Source organism: Molossus molossus, unplaced genomic scaffold (assembly GCF_014108415.1).
Source record: "Molossus molossus isolate mMolMol1 unplaced genomic scaffold, mMolMol1.p scaffold_m16_p_10, whole genome shotgun sequence".
In the NCBI taxonomy this organism is placed as follows: domain Eukaryota; kingdom Metazoa; phylum Chordata; class Mammalia; order Chiroptera; family Molossidae; genus Molossus; species Molossus molossus.
Window position 1 is genome coordinate 21,263,897 of NW_023425345.1, and position 17,989 is coordinate 21,281,885.

General features: G+C 52.5%; 2 protein-coding genes across 2 annotated transcripts; both read left to right on the top strand.

Annotated features, from left to right (window-relative positions):
• The first annotated feature begins 645 nt into the window (after positions 1 to 645).
• On the top strand, positions 646 to 5,734 carry LRRC23 (leucine rich repeat containing 23). Its single transcript, XM_036252600.1, has 6 exons — positions 646 to 819; positions 909 to 1,018; positions 1,906 to 2,159; positions 2,958 to 3,088; positions 3,743 to 3,879; positions 5,433 to 5,734. The coding sequence occupies exons 1-6, from the start codon at positions 694 to 696 to the stop codon at positions 5,704 to 5,706; spliced, it is 1,032 nt and encodes a 343-aa protein (XP_036108493.1). The 5' UTR covers positions 646 to 693; the 3' UTR covers positions 5,707 to 5,734.
• Positions 5,735 to 6,745: 1,011 nt separating this feature from the next.
• On the top strand, positions 6,746 to 15,101 carry ENO2 (enolase 2). The gene is made up of 12 exons (XM_036251423.1): positions 6,746 to 7,099; positions 8,182 to 8,281; positions 9,075 to 9,170; positions 9,322 to 9,380; positions 9,686 to 9,755; positions 10,196 to 10,329; positions 10,555 to 10,777; positions 11,931 to 12,128; positions 13,101 to 13,302; positions 13,570 to 13,678; positions 13,835 to 13,893; positions 14,187 to 15,101. Exons 2-12 carry the CDS (start codon positions 8,197 to 8,199, stop codon positions 14,254 to 14,256), a joined length of 1,305 nt encoding a protein of 434 aa, XP_036107316.1. The 5' UTR covers positions 6,746 to 7,099; positions 8,182 to 8,196; the 3' UTR covers positions 14,257 to 15,101.
• Positions 15,102 to 17,989: the final 2,888 nt, after the last annotated feature.

The following is a 17,989-nucleotide window of genomic DNA, read 5'->3' on the forward strand; positions in this document are numbered from 1 at the left end:
AAGGGAGACTAGAAGAGGAGGTAGCTTTTTTTTTTAAGGTGGATATAGCTTAATTTATTTTTTTTATTTTTATTTTTTTTTATCCTCACCCGAGGATATTTTTCCATTTTTTGTACAGATAGAGCGGGAGGGAGAGAGAGGAAGGGAGAGAGAGAGAGAAACATCGACGTGAAGGGACACATCGAGTGGCTGCCACCTGCACGACCAACCAGGGCCGGGGACAAACTGCAACCGAAGTACGTGCCCTTAGCGGGAACCGAACCCGGGTCTCTCCAGACCGCAGGCCGACGCTCTAACCGCTGAGCCAAACTAGCCAGGGCGATATAGCTTAATTTAAAATGGAGGTGGGAAGAACTGGGAGAGGGGAGTCCAGGAGGCAGGGAGACCGAGCTGTTGGAGGAGAGTTGGAACCACTGTGAAGGGCAGAGAAGGTCTCAGGGGTCTGAAAAGGCATCCTGAAAAGAGAGGGGTCCTTGGTGGGAAATATGAAGAGGAGGTTAGGAGTCAAAATGAGATGGTCAAAGGGATGAGGATAGAAGCATATTTGGGAAGAGCTCAGGGTGATGGGAGGAGTGATACCTCCCCATCAATGGAGGTGAGGGAGCTGAGGGGTGGCAGACACAGAGGAGACCTTCTTTCTCAGGAGGAGGACCCAGCTTAATCAGACACCAGAGCCCTCAACAGGGAAGAAAGATGTCGGATGAAGAGGATCTGGAAGATTTTGAGCCAGACCAAGATGATCTGGAAAGAGAAGATGATGAGAAGGAGACAGAGGAGTGGGACGAAGACAGGAAAGAGGAGGAAGACTTCTTAGAGGAAGTGAGAGCATGGAAACGGAAACGGAGAGGTCCTAGGGCTAAGGATGGGTTGGTCTGGAAAGGGATGCTTGACTCCGCTTTCTCCTGCAGTGGATGCCCACACCCCTCATGGAGGACATGATGAAGGAAGGGCTTTCTTTGCTCTGTAAGACTGGCAATGGATTGGCCCATGCTTATGTCAAGCTGGAGGTTAAAGAGAGGTGCGTTTATGGGGGGGGGGGGCAGAAGAAGACAGGTTTGTAGGACCCAATCTCCTTTCTCACCCTCATTCCTGAGTGTTTTGGCTGAGAGTTTGAATCTCTCATCCTGGGCCAGTGGAAGGGAAGGATGGAATTTACTTTTCAGGAGCCCTGAGACTCTGCATCAGGGCTGGCCCGGGGATTGGGAACTGTGAGAGGGTATGTGGGGAGTCCTTCAGAGTTTAAGTTCTTAGCCCTTCACAGACACAATGGCCTTGCTCACTACCTTCTCTTCCTCTCACCCCTCCAATATGTCACCCATTCTCCCCATTATAAGGCAGCTCCATGTTGCCCTCTGCTTGAGCACCTCTGCCAATTCTTGCTGGATTCTTCTTTTTTGTTGTTGTTGTTGTTGTTCAGATATAGTGGGAGGGAGAGAAAGGAAGAGAGAGAGAGAGAGACAGCGACGTGAAAGGGACACATCAAGTGGCTGCCACCCACATGACCCAACCAGGGCTGGGGACAAACTGCAACCAAGGTACATGCCCTTAGCGGGAACCAAACCCCAGTCTCTCTGGACTGCAGGCCGATGCTCTAACCGCTGAGCCAAACCGGCCAGGGCTCTTCTTCTTTTTTTTAATCCTCATTTTTCCATTTGTCTTCAGATAGAGCGGGAGGGAAGAAGGGAAAGAGAGAGAGAGAGAGAGAGAGAGAGAGAGAGAGAGATCGATTGGTTGTCACCCGCACGGCCCCAACCAGGACCTGGGATGAACCACAATCGAGGTACATGCCTTTGGCCGGAACCGAACCCGGTTCTCTTTAGTCCGCGGGCCAACGCTCTAACTGCTGAGCCAAACCAGCCAGGGCATGGATTGTCAACCTTAACTGTGGCCTCTACTATCTCCTAGAGAGCTGACAGACATCTACTTGCTACGTTCCTACATCCATCTGCGCTATGTGGATGTTTCTGAGAACCATCTGACAGACTTGTCCCCACTCAATTACCTCACCCACCTGCTCTGGCTCAAGGCTGATGGCAACCGGCTGCGGAGTGCCCAGCTGAATGAACTGCCCTACCTGCAGGTTGCCAGTTTTGCCTATAACCAGATCACTGACACTGAGGGCATCTCTCATCCTCGACTGGGCACCCTGAATCTCAAAGGTGGGTCTTAGGATGGGTTACACAGATTTTTTTCCTTCTTGGCCTGGGGCCAACAGAAGTGGGCAGTGTGGTCCTTGGCTGTGCCACACAGCAATTTGCATTCACTCATTCATTCAGACACATTATGATTCATTATGGCACTTCTATGTACTGGAGATAAAACAAAGTAAGTACCTATTCTCATGTAGCTTACAATCTAGATGGGGAAGACAGATAATAAACACAATAAGTAAATTCATACAGTTAGTTAAAAGGAGATGTATGCTATGGAAAAAACATATCAGGGTAAAAGGAATGGGGGGGGGGTGGGCACAAGTGGCAATTTCAAACAGGTTGGTTAGGACAAGCATCACTAAAAAGCTGACATTGGAGCCCTGGTCAGGTGGCTCAGTTGGTTGGAGTGTTGTCCTGTGTACCAAAATGTTGAAGGTTTGATTCCCAGTCAGGGCATGTACCTAGGTTGCAGGTTCGATCACTGGTCGGGGCAAGTATGAGAGGCAACTGATGGGTGTTTCTCTCATTGATGTTTCTTTCTCTTTCTCCCTTCCTCTTTCTCTAAAGTCAAGGAAGGAGAGGAAGTTAGCCATGTGGATTGCTGGGTGGATAAGTCCTTCAGGCCCTGGACCACCAGACCACTTGCTCCAGGGCCCTTGAGATGTTAAGTCTGGACCTGTCTCTTCCCATATCCACCTGGCATTAGAGGGAGAGAAAAATGCAGAGGCTTCCAAAATTCAGGCTCTGCTGCTGAACATTTTTGAGTGGCCCTTTGAGTTCTTGATATACCCTCCTGCTCCTCAGGGAACAACATCCACATGGTGACAGGTCTGGACCCCCAAAAGCTAATCAGTCTGCACACACTGGAGCTTCGAGGGAACCAACTGGAAAGCACACTGGGAATCAACCTTCCTAAGCTGAAGAACCTCTTCCTGGTAGCTCACTGGGTCAGAAGGTGGTTGGTGCAGGGAAGAGGACATTGTTGTGGGGGCCAGGATGTCTGACTTCTAATGGTCTCAGCTACTAACTTTATCAACATAATGATAAATGGTATCATTTATTGAGCCCTTACTTGATGCCAGATGCTGTGATGATGCAAAGTTAAAGCAGACAAGGTGCTAACCACCTAGCAGGGCTGATAATACACAATGGGTGGATATACAGAAACAGTGTGCTTTGACACAGGTAGCAGCATTATGTGCCATAAGTGAGGTACAGACATCAGGCTAACGAGGCCACTTAAAAGTTCAGTCATTTAGACTCTCAAGTGTCCTCATTCCAGGATGGTGCTGAAGTCATTTCTCCTCAGAAGAGGGCTTTTAGACCTGGGAGTGAGTTGAAGTATTGCCTTTTTAATCAGAGGTGGCTTTGGTGGGATGAGCAGTCAGTAGGGTGTTACTGCTGACCTTTCTCTGGACTGACAGCTTCTCCTGGATTTCTTTACTCTCGTTACTGATCTCTACCCCCCTCTACTTTTGTGCACCCCTCCCTATCTACCTTTTAGATTTCCTCTGTTGCTGCATCTTTCTCTGACTTATCTTCCTTCCCTATCCCCTCTCCCGGTGTATCTACTGTATCCTGGAGTCTAGGCCCAGAACATGTTGAAGAAAGTGGAAGGCTTAGAGAACCTAACAAATCTCACTACCCTGCATCTTCGAGACAACCAGATAGAAACTCTGAGTGGCTTCTCTGAGAAAATGAAATCATTGCAGTACATCAACCTGAGGTATGCACCCCTCCAGGTCCCACCTTGCTCCTACTCCTGACCAGGAGCAGCTTTTGACCCTGTCTTCTTTGGCCCATCCCCCAATCATACCCTACTCCCAGATTTTCACCTCATCCTCCATCCTGATCCTTATCCCTCCTCTCCTTCCTTCTGCATTCACTCCTAATTCCAACACTGAGATCTTTATAGCCTGAGACCCCCAAATCCTTATGTATTCAATACAGTTATTGAGAATGTGCTATGTGCCAGGCCTTGTGCAGTGTTTCAGGAACATCTAAAGGAATCAGATATGGTCCCTGTTCTCAAGGGACTCAGTTCATCTCTAACTCTATTTTTTTGGCTCTATCCCATATAAGTTTCCATTTTGCTTCTCCATCTTCTGGGCCCCAATTTCCCTTGCCATTTCCTGCCCCTCTTATCCTAGTCCCACCTATAAGGCCCCTTTACTTATATAAAATACAAGATACGCTCAGATTTGAGCAGAGGAGAATATTTGAAAGAAAATCTCTAGATAGAAAAGGGGATCGGGGATTTTCTTTCAGCAACTCTTGTCTAATGGAGGATTTTATGTATGTTTCATTAAGCAAAGATGTAAGGAAACTGCCTCCTTCAACAACAAGGCCTCCTTAGTCAAGACTGGCAATGGAAACAGAATCTCCAAGTAGGGAGATGAGGTTGCACCTTGAACCCCAATTCCATCCCTAGTTCATGGAGCAATGTCTTGCTAGTTAGCTCTGACACATTGGTCTGGTAGGGTGGATGGGGCTTCTGTTTTCCAGTTAACAATCTAGGCAGGGAGAGTGGATCCTTCTCAGTGGCTGTGCACTGGGAAGGTTTGGTAGTAAGTGTAGTTGAGATGCATTGTCTTCATGTCTAGGAGGGACCTCTGGGGCCAAAGTAGCTAAATCTGCAATGCACAGGACAGTCCAGCACAAAGTGCATGTAGTGCTCTTGGTGAGAGAAACGGCGTGAGGTTTAACACCTCCGCTGAGATAAAGTGGAAACATTTAAACCTGACTTTATAAAGACTTGAATCAAGAACATGAAGCTTAGGAGATAAAGCTTGCTCTTCAGGCTGGGAGGGCCCAGCCTATCCCTACCTATAGGTTCCTTCCAGTGGGGAGCACCAACATAGCACCCACCACCTTGAGCTTCAATCTCTGTTCCTCCTCCACTGGCCCAAGTCCTATCTTTTAACCTCTGATTAGGTGTCATTGACACAGAAGTCTGTCCCTGCAAGGGAGATTTCCCCCCTGCTTCCCAACTACAAGACTGGGTTGTGACCTAGCTTTGCTGTTCCAGAAGGATAAATATGACATATTGCAGAATAGAATATGTCACTTAGGGATTCCTTGAAGGGCAGAAGCAGGACAGGAGTAGAGTTGGACAGCAACTCTGCAGCAAAGCTGGTCATGCTTGGCAGGCCAATCCACAGAGGCAGTGTTTCTAAGGAAACCAGAGCCCACGGGAGATTCCCCCAGGGGCCCCAATTCTGGTAGCTGGCCTCCAAAACCTATCATTCCCCAGTGAACCCCTCATGACTGCACCCATAGGGGCAACATGGTAACCAGTCTGCGGGAGCTCACCAAGCTTCGGAACCTGCCCAAGCTTCGAGCCTTGGTGCTGCTGGACAACCCATGTGCAGATGAGAGTGACTACCGCCAGGAGGCCCTGGTGCAGATGGCACACCTGGAACGTCTGGACAAGGAATTCTTTGAGGAGGAGGATCGGGCTGAGGCCACTGAGATTCGTCAGAGGTTGAAGGAGGAGCAGGAGCAGGAGACTGATCCTGATCACGACACAGAACTGGACCAGCCATCGATGTAGCTGCAGTTCTTCTACCCTTCAAGGATAGTAAGGAAGCTGGCAGGGAGGCAGGAAGAGGAGGCAAAGGGCCTGGCACATAGGGGAGAGAGAAGTTGCTATAGGAGGAAGTGGGTGAGGAAGACATTATTCAAGGAGGAACCTTGGAGAGATCAGGGTTAGGAGTCAGGGGGTGTCTCAGGGTGAGAAGAAAGGACCAGCAGGGCTGAGGGGGAGCTAAGAAAAGGCGTAGGAGATACATCAGGAAGCCAGAAGAATAACTGAAAAGAATTGGGGTGGCAGGCAGAGATGGTGTGGAGTGGGCAGCCATGCCTGACCGAGACTGAAGAATCAGCTGGAAAGGCCAGGTCTGGGGCAAGGTGGTGGTGGTGGTAGGAATGTGGTTGGTGGTATATGAGGAATGCAGCTGGGCCTAGGAGAGAAGGCAGGAGAGAGAGATCCTGCACTAAAAATCTGAAGCTAAAAATAATAGGACACAGAGGTGAGGGGAAGAAAGGAGGACAGGGCGAGGCAGAAGGAGACTAAGGAGTGAGCCCAGGGAAGTGTAGCAGCTGGGCTCTTCAGATGGGGGCAGACGCAGCAGCGGGAATGCAGGGGCCCAGAGGGTTTACTCTGTCCTCTTCCTCCAGGGGATCAGACACAGGCCCCAACACCCAAGAAGAGTCCGTTAGCAGGGTCCACCGCGGGCACACCCTCATCCGGAGACAGAGGATGCCTTCTCTTGCCCCTGACCTGGGGATTCAGCACAGCCTGCCCCTCAGACTCTCTATGGGCAGCGGGGTGGGTGGGCCTGCGCTCTAGCAGCGGCATCCTTCAGGCAGGTCTGGTAGGAGCCCAGCCTGGATGGGCCGAGGGGATGCTGGTAGAGTTGGCTGCAGACGGGCTGCGGAGGCGGGCTGGGGTGTTACGAACAGCTCGGTTTTCGAATAAAGAGACATTTTGATACTTTTGCGTCTGACCGGGTTTGGGAGATACCGAGTCTATCACGGGATTCCCTGGCTGTGGCGGGCCTCAGGAATCAGATTACTCCGTGAGGCTGTGCCTGTTACTTTCCAGGGGTTCGGGAGGTGGGCAGAAGCGTGCGTAGGCTCTGGGAAAGGCAGGCTCTGGGTCGCCCCCAGTCCCTCCCCCATCACTTTCCCCCAGCCCTCCCCCATTACACCCCCAACGGCCCCCAATCCACACTCCTACGTGCGCCTCCGCCCGCGGCTCCTGACTCATCGGGGGCTCCGGGTCACATGCGCCCGCCCGGCCCTATCGGCGCCTCCCCCCGCCCGCCCCCCGCCCGCCGCTCGGGAGCCGCAGTCGCCGCCGCCGCCGCCGCCACTCCCGCTCTCTCTGCGCCGCTGCCACTGCCGCCACTGTCACCGCCACAGGCTGAGTCTGCTGCCCCGAGGTGAAGCCCCAGCCCGGCCCCTGCGCCCCTCCGGCCGGTGCCCTGGCCGCCGCGCCCCCGCCTAGCTCCCCTGGCCCGCGCGCATCTCTTCCCCGGGCACTGCGCACCTGCTCAGTCGCCCGCCCCTCCCCGGCACCCTCCTTCCCCGCCTTCCCGACCGGTCCTCTCGGTTTCTGGCTGTCGCCCTCTCCTCTCTTGGGCGCCAACCCTTCTCCACTCTGGCCTGCCCGCTTCGCCTCGGGTTCTGTCGACATTAAGTTCGGGGTCTCCCCCCGGCCCGTGCATTTTCATCCTGGCACGTCCTCTTGGCTTTGCATCTGGGGAGATGTCTTCCCTCACCCTTCCGCAGCATCCCCAGACTTCCTCTGGACTCCCTCTCTCCCACTCCTCCCTCACTTCGCCCCTCTTAGCTGCGCCGGGATTTGTTCAGGGGCAGCTGGAGAACCGGCCCAGCCCTGCCTCTCCCCCCGGGTCCCTCCTCCTCCTCCCTGCCCGCTGCAACCCCCTGGGACTGAGGGCCTTTCCCTGGACCCTCTCCCCAGACTTCTCTACTGTACAACTGTGGGGAGGAGGAGGGGGACCTACATTTGGGAGAGAGGTTGGGACCTTGGCTGGGGACGGGGTAAGTTGAGTGGGACGAGGGCTGTGGAGGAAAGGCTTCAGCTGTCCAGACTACCCATCCTCTTCTTGGCTCCAAGGAGAAAAGCAAGCCTGGCAGCCATTCCTTTCTGAGGAGGTCTAGGGGAACCCCACCAGCCGGCTGCCGAAGCTGCTGAGGGGCCAAGGGAACCACTGCCGGGCCCCTCGACTCTTCACTGCAGTGTCCTCCCACCTCAGTGTTGGATCTGATCTTACCCCACACTGCAGTGACCTCCCCTTCCTCACTGCATTGACCTTCGGTTCCCCAGGAGGGGTGGGGGGGGAGCCCTTCTACAGCCGGTGGTAGCGGCCTGCTCCTCCCCTGCCCCCACCCACTGCGGTAACCTCTTTCCCATCCTGCCTAGCCTCTGGCCCCTCCCACTGATCTCAGGCTCCACCCCTCTAAGCCTCTTACCTTTCTCCTTCCTTCCCTTCCACCCAAGGAGATTCCAGCCATCATGTCGATAGAGAAGATCTGGGCCCGAGAGATCTTAGACTCCCGTGGAAACCCCACGGTGGAAGTAGATCTCTACACTGCCAGAGGTACTGAGCTGGCCTGGACTGGAACACAGCCCCCCACTCCCCAGTGCTGGGTTTGCCCTGGCCTAGGATGGATTCCCAGCAGGGATGGGGTGCTGGGCCAGGCTCATAGGCTGGATTGTGGGGGTTGAATCCTGTTGTCCAGGGAAGCCAGGATAGGCAGGCCTGTGTGTTCTAGTTTAGTGTATGACACATGCCCTGCCTCTGCATGTTTGTATATGCACCTGTGTATGTGCACATGCATGCATAACTTCATTCCTCTGCGTTCCTACTGGTGCATGTGGGACCGCAGTTGGGTGGATAAGGAAGCCCTTGCTTGTGCATCTGCTTTTGTGTGTGTGTGTGTGTGTGTATCAGGGAACAGATGTGTGTGTGTGTGTTAGGGAGCAGTGTATATGTGTGTGTGTGTGTGTGTGTGTCAGGGAGCAGTGTGTGTGTGTGGGTATAATGGAGCAGATTGTGTGTGTGTGTGTGTGTGTGTTAGGGAGCAGTGTATATGTGTGTGTGTGTTTCAGGGAGCAGTGTGTGTGTTTGTGTATTAGGCAGTAGTTGTGTATTAGGGAGCTGTGTGTGTGTGTGTTAGGGAGCAGTGTGTGTGTGTGTGTGTTAGGGAGCAGTGTGTGTGTGTGTGTGTGTATTAGGAGCAGTGTGTATGTATGTGTGTCTGTGTATTAGGGAGCAGTATCAGGAGAGGGCTACATGTGGCAGGCAGGAGTTTAGAGGTGAAGAGCTAAAGGGATCCCTGGTTCTTGTAGTGTCTTTCTCTCTTCCTCCTCACTCCCTGTTCCTCTCCCAGGTCTTTTCAGGGCTGCAGTGCCCAGTGGAGCCTCCACTGGGATCTATGAGGCCCTGGAGCTAAGGGATGGGGACAAACAGCGTTACTTAGGCAAAGGTGAGGTTTTCTCTCTTTTCTAAGCTCTCCCACCCCTCAGCTACTTATATTCCTACCTCACACCAGTCTCTTCCTGCATCCCTTCCCCCATCCTTTTTCCCTTCTGGCTCTTCCTGGCCTGACCCAGCCCGGCCTCTTTGCTTCTTCCCAGGTGTCCTGAAGGCAGTGGACCACATCAACACGACCATTGCGCCAGCCCTCATCAGCTCAGTGAGGCTCACTCTTTGCTGGGGGTGGCAGGACCAGGGGCCTGGAAGGAATCCTGCGTTAGGGGAGGAGGATGAGGAAGGAGAAAGGCCCACCCCTTGGGAATCATTGTTACAAAGGGAAGGGTGGGAAGATGACCTCTTACTGCCCTCTGCTCCCATGGGGGATCAGGTCTCCTGATCCAGACAGGTTGCTGTCACAGGGCCCTCTATGGACCCTGGCCGGATGTGAGTCTGTGTGAAGGGGGGCCCCGTGTCTTAGGGCCCAGCCTCCATTCTGGCCCTGGATGATGGTGGCTCTGCCCGCAGGGTCTCTCTGTGGTGGAGCAGGAGAAGCTGGACAACCTGATGTTGGAGTTGGATGGGACAGAGAACAAATGTAAGCAGCGGCTGGAAGAAAGTGGGGAGGCTGAGGGTGGGGATGTGTGGAGCAGACAGAGAAGTGAAGGGGCCAGCACTGTGGGAGCTTCCTGAGGAAGGACTTCTTTCATCCTACCCCCAAAATCAGAGCAGAAGAAGATGAGTTTAACTGCAGTTGGGGGTGGACCGAGGAAGAACTTTTTTGCAGCATAAAGGGGAGGAAGTTGGCGTGAAATAGTCTGGTTTTGGGCTGTTTAGAAATCTGTGCAGCTCTCTGCCCTTTCCTGTCACCTTCTCCCCAGCTCCCCTGCTATTTCAGGACAGAATGGATGAGATGTTGCAGGAGAAGAGGGAGGAGGGGGGTCTCCTTACTGGCTCCTTTGAGGAGTACAGGTGGAGGCAAGGGCTAGAAGAGGAAGGGGACATTTTTGCTTAGTGCCTTCTTCTATAATCTCCCAGCCAAGTTTGGGGCCAATGCCATCCTGGGTGTGTCCCTGGCTGTGTGTAAGGCAGGGGCAGCCGAGCGGGAATTGCCTCTATATCGCCACATTGCTCAGCTCGCTGGGAACTCAGACCTCATCCTGCCTGTGCCGGTGAGCACCCTGCACCTTGCCTGTACCTCTCCCAGACATGGGGCCGGGGAGCCTGAAACCTTGTGAAGACTGATGGGAGGAAAGGGAACTGGGTCAGCCAAAGAGAAGGGTTGGGGACATGAGATTCAGGGCCTGGGAAACCGGGGGAAGTTTGGGATCTTGGGTGAACACTCCCTGGTGGAGAAAGAAAAACTCTCAGTGACTTTTCTGTCCTGTGGCACCCAGGCCTTCAATGTGATCAATGGTGGCTCTCATGCTGGGAACAAGCTGGCCATGCAGGAGTTTATGATCCTTCCGGTGGGTGCTGAGAGCTTTCGTGATGCCATGCGACTTGGGGCAGAGGTCTACCACACGCTCAAGGGGGTCATCAAGGACAAGTACGGCAAGGATGCCACAAATGTGGGCGATGAAGGCGGCTTTGCCCCCAATATCCTGGAGAACAGTGAAGGTGAGACCAGGAACCCCACTCCCAGCTCTGAGTCTCACTTCGTCCTGGGCCATTTGGAAGGGCCACGTACTTTATCAAGTCCTGAGGAGTATGGGTCCTGAGCTCCTGCTAGCTCCTAAGAGGTGCCAGTTCTTGGAGTGGTTCCGAGAGGGCCTGCCAAATCCCCATGCAGGCCTAGGAGAACAGTCCTCACTTGCCCAGCCAGGTTCCTTAGCGACTATTAGTTCTCACTGGAGCCCCCAGGAACGCTGGGAGGTGGTCTAGGACACCTGTGGGATTCAGTCCGGCCTTTAACTCCATTGGGTTCTCAGTTTGAAGAGATACACCAAACTCCAGGTAATCCATTCCAAATCTATCCCATTCTCACCCCAACTTCTTAGGCCTTGAGAATTTCTAAATTTCCTCTGCCTTGGGAGAAACTGTATAGTGAATAGGAACAATACCAGTAGTGGCTGAGTTAAGGTTTTGAGGCCAAACTCCCTGTATTTGAACCTTGACTTGAAGACTTACTGGCTGGTGATCTTTCATACTTATTTTGTCCGTGCTTCATCATTCCTATCTCTAACATGGGTATAATAACAGTATCTACTTCATAGCATCATTGTGAGGATTAAATGAGATCATATATGTGAAGTGACATAGTTAGCCCTCAATAAATCACAGCTATTTAAAAAAAAAACCACAACAGCCCTGGCCGGTTTGGCTCAGCGGTTAGAGCATTGGCCAGTGGACCAGAGAGTCCCAGGTTTGGTTCTCACTAAGGGCACGGACCTTGGTTGCAGTTTGTCCCCAGCCTCGGTTGGGGTCGTGTGGGTGGCAACCACTCGATGTGTCTCTCTCACATTGATGTTTCTTTCTCTCTCTTCCTCCCTCTCTCCCTCCCGCTCTATCTAAAGATAAATGCAAAAATGTCCTCGGGTGAGGATAAAACAACAACAACAACAAAAACACAATACACTGTTATTAACAAAAGTCCCTTCCTCTGCCTCCCTGGAAGATCCCCTGCTCTTCCCAGACCTGGGATAACCCCAACAAGAACCTTAGCCAGACTTCTCCACAGCAAGTCCTCTGCCACTGCCCTCAATGTCTTCCCTTCCCTCATTTCTCCTTGCCTGCCCTTCCTGCTAATAATCTCACTGTGTTTCTTCCCCAGCCTTGGAGCTGGTGAAAGAAGCCATTGACAAGGCTGGCTACACGGAAAAGATCGTCATTGGCATGGATGTTGCTGCCTCAGAGTTTTATCGTGATGGCAAATATGACTTGGATTTCAAGTCTCCTGCTGACCCTTCCCGATACATCACTGGGGACCAGCTGGGATCCCTCTACCAGGACTTTGTCAGGGACTATCCTGGTGAGAGCAAGGTGGGGTGTGGGAGAGGGGGTAGGGGGAAAGCAGGGGGCTGGCAATGATGTGTTGGGGCAACTCTGGACCTTACGGGATGCTGACTCAGGTGCTAGGTGGAGGTGTTCAAAGAAGAACCTGAAAACCAGGGATGGGTTGAAGAAGTCTGCAGAACCTGGGCTTTGTATGTAGTGTAAATGTGCAGGTACCTGTGATGAACCTGCTCTACCTGCTTCGGATCCTGAGTAAAGTCATGTACCCCAAAGCTGCTGGGATCATGGGGAAGGCTTTGGAAGGAACCAGGATGGTGAGAAGGTTACTGGAACTGGCAGGGAACTAGCACATTTCAGTTTTTTTTATCCTCACCCGAGGACATTTTTCCATTTTTGTTCAGATAGAGCGGGAGGGAGAGAGAGGAAGAGAGAGAGAGAGAAACATCGACGTGAAAAGGACACATCGAGTGGCTGCCACCCACACAACCAACCAGGGCCGGGGACAAACTGCAACCGAGGTACGCGCCCTTAGCGGGAACCGAACCCGGGTCTCTCTGTACTGCAGGCCGATGCTCATTCAGTATTTTTGATGGATAAAATTGTGGATGCTGAATGGAGCTAGAAGTGATGTGTGAATAGAACAGAACGTTGATGAGGAACTGATTTATCCTTCAGGTCTACCAAGAGCTTTCAATATAAATTGTAGAATGAAGGCTTTGGATCAGTAATGAGGAAGGGCTTCCTGGAAGTGAAAATATGAAAATGAAGATAGGTTGTGAGAAAGATTCTGAACCCATGTTTTTTGAAAGGTTTATGAATTAATCAAGGTAAGAATCAGGGCAGACTTATTTGGAGATCAGGGAAGCAAAGATGAGCAGGCTCAGTTAGTCGGAGGATCTGGCTATTTCAGGGGATCAAGGTGAGGGTGGTCCTGCCTCCTGCAGAGCCCCAGGGAGGATCAATAGCCCCTTCACCACTTTCTCTGCAGTGGTCTCCATTGAGGACCCCTTTGACCAGGATGATTGGGCTGCCTGGTCGAAGTTCACAGCCAATGTAGGGATACAGATTGTGGGTGATGACCTGACAGTGACCAACCCAAAGCGTATCGAGCGGGCAGTGGATGAAAAGGCCTGCAACTGTCTGCTGCTCAAGGTCAACCAGATCGGTTCAGTCACTGAAGCTATCCAAGCGTGAGTGCCTCCTGGTTCTTTCCTGCTCAGCCCGTTTCTCAGGACCCCTCTTGCAAGGGCTCTAAGCCTAATTCTGTGCACAGATGCTGAAGAGAGCAGGGAACCTGGAGTCACCTTCATAGCCCTCAGTTCTGCTCCCTCCATCACTAATTCTCTGCTCCCCTCCCAGACAGCTTCACTCCAGAAGTTTCATAACATAGACCAATGTTGGGGCTGGGAAGAGCCCAGTGTGAGGGGTTGGGGGTCAGTGCTGGTGTATGGATACAGGTGCAAGCTGGCCCAGGAGAATGGCTGGGGGGTCATGGTGAGTCATCGCTCAGGAGAGACTGAGGACACCTTCATTGCAGACCTGGTGGTGGGGCTGTGCACAGGCCAGGTGAGTGCAAGGGAGATCGTTGCGCGATTGGTGGGTTCAAGTGGGTCTCCCCTTCCAGGTGTTTGAGGGTGTCAGGGGAATTTCAAGGGAGTGTAAGTTTCCTTTCAAGGAATAAAGGAGCAGCCACTGAGCTGCTTCTCTTTCTGGATGTTTCAGATCAAGACTGGTGCCCCATGCCGTTCTGAGCGTCTGGCTAAGTACAACCAGCTCATGAGGTGAGGAAACCTGGGAATGGGAGCCCAGAGCTCAGGGTTAAAAGCTCTGCTTGCCCACTGTTCCCTCTCCAGAGAACAGTAGATATGCAGAAAAGATCTGGTTTTGAAAGATGGGTTGACTGATGGCCTGATGAATGGATCCCACAGGTCACATGGGAGAGCCAGGGAATGCCCAGGCTTGGGCCAGGACAAGGAGCCTGTGGTGTGAGGGGCTTGAGACTGGGGGCCTCCTGGAAAGAGAAGCAGGACCCTCCTGCTTCCCTAACATTTCCTTTCTGGCTCATCTCTCTCAGAATTGAGGAAGAGCTGGGGGATGAAGCTCGCTTCGCTGGACACAATTTCCGCAATCCCAGTGTGCTGTGATCCCTCTACTTGCCTGGAGACTTGGACCCTCTCCCATCCTTCTGGAACTCCTTTCTGTCCTGCTCTGTGATATTTTCACTCCAGACACCCTGGCTGACCTGCTGCGTTGCTCCTGGGCTTGGCCCACCCCTGCTGTCTCTGCTCTGCCCCTCTGGGTTTCACATTTTTCTCTTCTCCTTCCTTCCTATTCTCTCTCCTCAAAGACTGGCCATAGGACTGAAGATTATAAGGGGGTCCATGGAGGAATGCTGAGAGTCTGTGGCAGGGGCATCAGGGTTGGTTGTTGAGGTGTTTAGGGAGGGGCCATATGTCACTTGTGCTTTGTGCTGGTTCCATGTGTTTTCCATGTTGCATATGAGCCAGGCACTGCATGGTGCTGGGGGCGAGAGGGTGGTGCTGGCTGCTGGTCATGCCTGGCCTAAGGTTTTAGTGTGTTATTTATTTACTTATTTATTTATTTATCATTCATCCTGTTGATTAATTAATCATTTCCCCATAACCCCAGGGCTAAAAACTGGCCGGACTGGAGGGGACTATGTATTTCATATGGCTGTAGATTCCGAGATGGCCTGGGATGGGAAGTCTTGCTGGAATGCAAAGGGGAACGGAAAAGGGCCTTGCTGGCAGTTCCTTTGTGTGTAGCAACCCTTCACTGAAGCCTGGCTGGGGCCAGAGATGGGGCTGTGCACCTGGGGACTCTTCCCTGGAACTCTCTTCCCAGCCCTGCCTTCCCTGTTCTTTCTCCAGCTGCACCAGAGCAGTGTTTCTCTCCCCGCGTGCCATGTTCCCCAGTTGCCACCGCCTCTGTGGCATTGAAATGAACACCACCATTAAAGTCTGAATCACAGTGCATTATTGTGTCTGAGGAGTCTTACTGTAGTCCATGTGAGGGAGAGGAGTACTGCGAAGGAAGCTGGTGAAGCCGGATAGCAGAGCTGGGGCGGGCACAGAAGGAGGAAGACAAATAGAACAAATGTGGCCAAGATGATGACACTGCCTCCCCACCCTGGCCAGGTGAGGTCCACGTTGCCCTGCCTTCTCGGCAGCAAGCTTGGCCCCAGGGACCAGGAGAATTAGGAGTTCTTAATCTGGTGCAAGAATTCCTAAAATTATCAAAAATATTATATGTTCATTTTGGGGGAAAGGCATCCAAAGTGTTTTTGATTCCCACAGGGCCTTGACCAAAGAAGGGATCAGTCTGTGAACTAGAGCAGCTCCCATACTGGGCTTCTCTCAAACAAAATCCTGGCTACTTCTGGGATGGAACAGCACTGCATGGCCATCACTCCCTGCAAGGTGGGGAACCAGGGAGGGAATATTGGTACCAGAGGGTGTAGAAGGGGGTCTGAGGACAAAGTCCTCCAGTAAACTGAAGATTCAGGACCTGAAGTGCTCAACAGGCTCCCCTTCCTCCAGCTGGGTCAGCCTGCAAGTAGGGTGCCAGTGTGTGGCTGGAGACACATACACTACAACTCTTCAGCTCCCGTGGAGCCTCAACATTGGGATGGGAACTCAGGAGTCACACAGCGGAGAAGCCCTATCAGTGCTTTGGATACTAGGGGCTGCGGAGAACTGTGGCCACTAGAGGGAGTCAAGGTTCTACCGACAGGATACTGGAGCCTGGCTAAAGCGGGGTGGGAGGAATTTCAAGGTTGTTCCCTCTGCGGGCCTGCCACCCTGTTTCTACTCTGAGTTCTGGTCCTGGGTTCCCTCTGCCATCCTGTCCCACTCCAGGACAAGAAGAAGATTCCAGTTTTGCATCAGTAGGATCCATATCTCTGCCCTGTCCTTCCTGTGTCACTGACACCTCCTCCATTTTCAGTTCAAAGAATTTCTTGCACCCTCCCCTGTGTCTCTTCATTTGAGTGCGGTCATCTCATCTTGTCCTTTCTCCTGTGTCTCCTGGTGCCTTTTCTGGTTCCCTTGGGGCACACTGTAGTTTTCTTTGTGCCTCTTGGTTTTCTCTGGGGTGCATTATATTCATTTTTCTTTAGTAAGTCCTGGGCTGACCAGGCCTATTCTGGCTGGAGCCACATTTCTTAACCTCTGCCCTTTCCTCCCTCCTTACTAAGGCACCTTCTCTGGCAGCCATCCCCTCACCCTCCACCCAGGTACTGGGTGGATTGAGTTACAGCTAGCTTTGCCTGGGCTTCCCAGGCCCTTTTCTCCACTTTCCCTTTGTGCTGTTGCCTGGAGACCAGTGGGTTGTGGGGGGCTGGGGCCAGAGAGTAAGCTGGGGTGACGGATAGTAGTGGTGGTGGTGGTGTGTGTGTATGTGTGTGTGTGTGTGTGTGATGCTCCCTGAAGCTGAATTGTCAGCCTGGCCCTCAGGTAGGGGAGGAATTGGAGGGGGTAGGCTCTGGCTTTTATTCTGACTCTCCTCATCTTCTGTTTCTACCTATGCCTAAATTTTTCTTTTAGACTCAGATATGCCACCATCCTAATCCATCCCTTAGTGGTTAAAAAAGTGAGGGAGAAGAACTCAGCCTGGAAGGGGCCTCAGCCAGGGCCCTGCAGGAGATTAAACTGAGAAGTGTAGAGAGAGAGAGGAAATGCAATAGGGAGGGGGATGAGGGGGGAGGAGGAGTCTTGGAGCAAAATTGGGAGGTGGGGAGGAGCAGGAGTTATTCTAGGGTACTGGGAAGCTGGGCAGAGCATTGGGGGTGGGGGAGATAGGGAGCTGGCTTGGTCTCTTGAAGGCTCTGAGGGATAAGGAAGGTCAACAAATTCAAGAGACTAAAGAGTGGTGATTCCTTCCTAGGCCAAGGAAGCTTCTTGTTCAAGGTCTCCAGTGCTTTAGAATCTGGTTAGAGCTTTCGGGTATTCCTAGAACTTGGCTGAGCCTGGCCCAAGGAAATGTGAGGCAAAATCTACCAAGTTGCTACAGGGCCCACCTCCTTCCTTCCCAGAAGGCTGATGGAATCCTACCATTCAGGGCCCACGCTTGGCCTCTAGCTGCCCTGGGCTCACACATACCCTACTGCCACCCCAAATCTGGAGAGCTACTGAGGGCTCCGAATCCAGACTCCAGCCCCAGCTCTTCTTGTTTTCCAGCCTGCTTTCCTCCCATTCTCTGGCCTTCCCAATCTCAGCTGCCAAAAACCAACCGATGTCTTGGCGTCCTTTGTCCTGGGAGATGTTGCTGCTTGGTGTGGGGCCAGGGAGCCAGCCTAGAAGAAGACACTGGTGGTGGACTGCGGGGGTTGCTGCTGGCTTCAAGGCTGAAGGCTGGGAATGGCTGGCAGACTGACTGTCAGTGGCTGCCTGGAGAGCAGTGGAGGGAGAAGAAAGAGCCTTTGGCTTGTGATGGGGGTTGTCTCCACATTAGAATGATTGGGATTGGGGAACCAGGGAACCTGGGGATTAGGCTCAAAACTGAGCCCCTTTCCTGGGGCCCAGAGTACTATCAATGATGACTTCAGTGGAGACATCACCAGACAGAGGGTCTGAGGATGGTGTCCCCCTACTATGAATTAATCTCTTCCCTACACTGGAGTTTGCCCTCCCCTATTTCTATCATTTCCTTCTCTTGCTTTCCCTCCTGCATCAGTGACCTTCCCTCTTCCATATTGCCAGCAAAGGCCTTGTTTATCTTACACTTCCTTCCAATTTTCTTTACTCACTCCAGCCCCCTCTACACCACTCCATTCTATCTGCCTTGTCTTGCCAATCAAAATCCTCCAGGGCTCTCTTGTAAACACCCGACCACCAGAACCCAGCCATCGTTTTGTCT

What these genes read in the sequence shown, in the direction of transcription:
- LRRC23 (XM_036252600.1), top strand. Translation starts at nt 694, where the DNA reads ATGTCGGATGAAGAGGATCTGGAAGATTTTGAGCCAGACCAAGATGAT. An exon ending in GGGCACCCTGAATCTCAAAG is followed by an intron (nt 2,160 to 2,957) that starts GTGGGTCTTAGG and finishes CCTGCTCCTCAG; the next exon opens with GGAACAACATCCACATGGTG. An exon ending in AGCTGAAGAACCTCTTCCTG is followed by an intron (nt 3,089 to 3,742) that starts GTAGCTCACTGG and finishes CCTGGAGTCTAG; the next exon opens with GCCCAGAACATGTTGAAGAA.
- ENO2 (XM_036251423.1), top strand. Translation starts at nt 8,197, where the DNA reads ATGTCGATAGAGAAGATCTGGGCCCGAGAGATCTTAGACTCCCGTGGA. An exon ending in ACAGCGTTACTTAGGCAAAG is followed by an intron (nt 9,171 to 9,321) that starts GTGAGGTTTTCT and finishes GCTTCTTCCCAG; the next exon opens with GTGTCCTGAAGGCAGTGGAC. An exon ending in CGCCAGCCCTCATCAGCTCA is followed by an intron (nt 9,381 to 9,685) that starts GTGAGGCTCACT and finishes CTCTGCCCGCAG; the next exon opens with GGTCTCTCTGTGGTGGAGCA.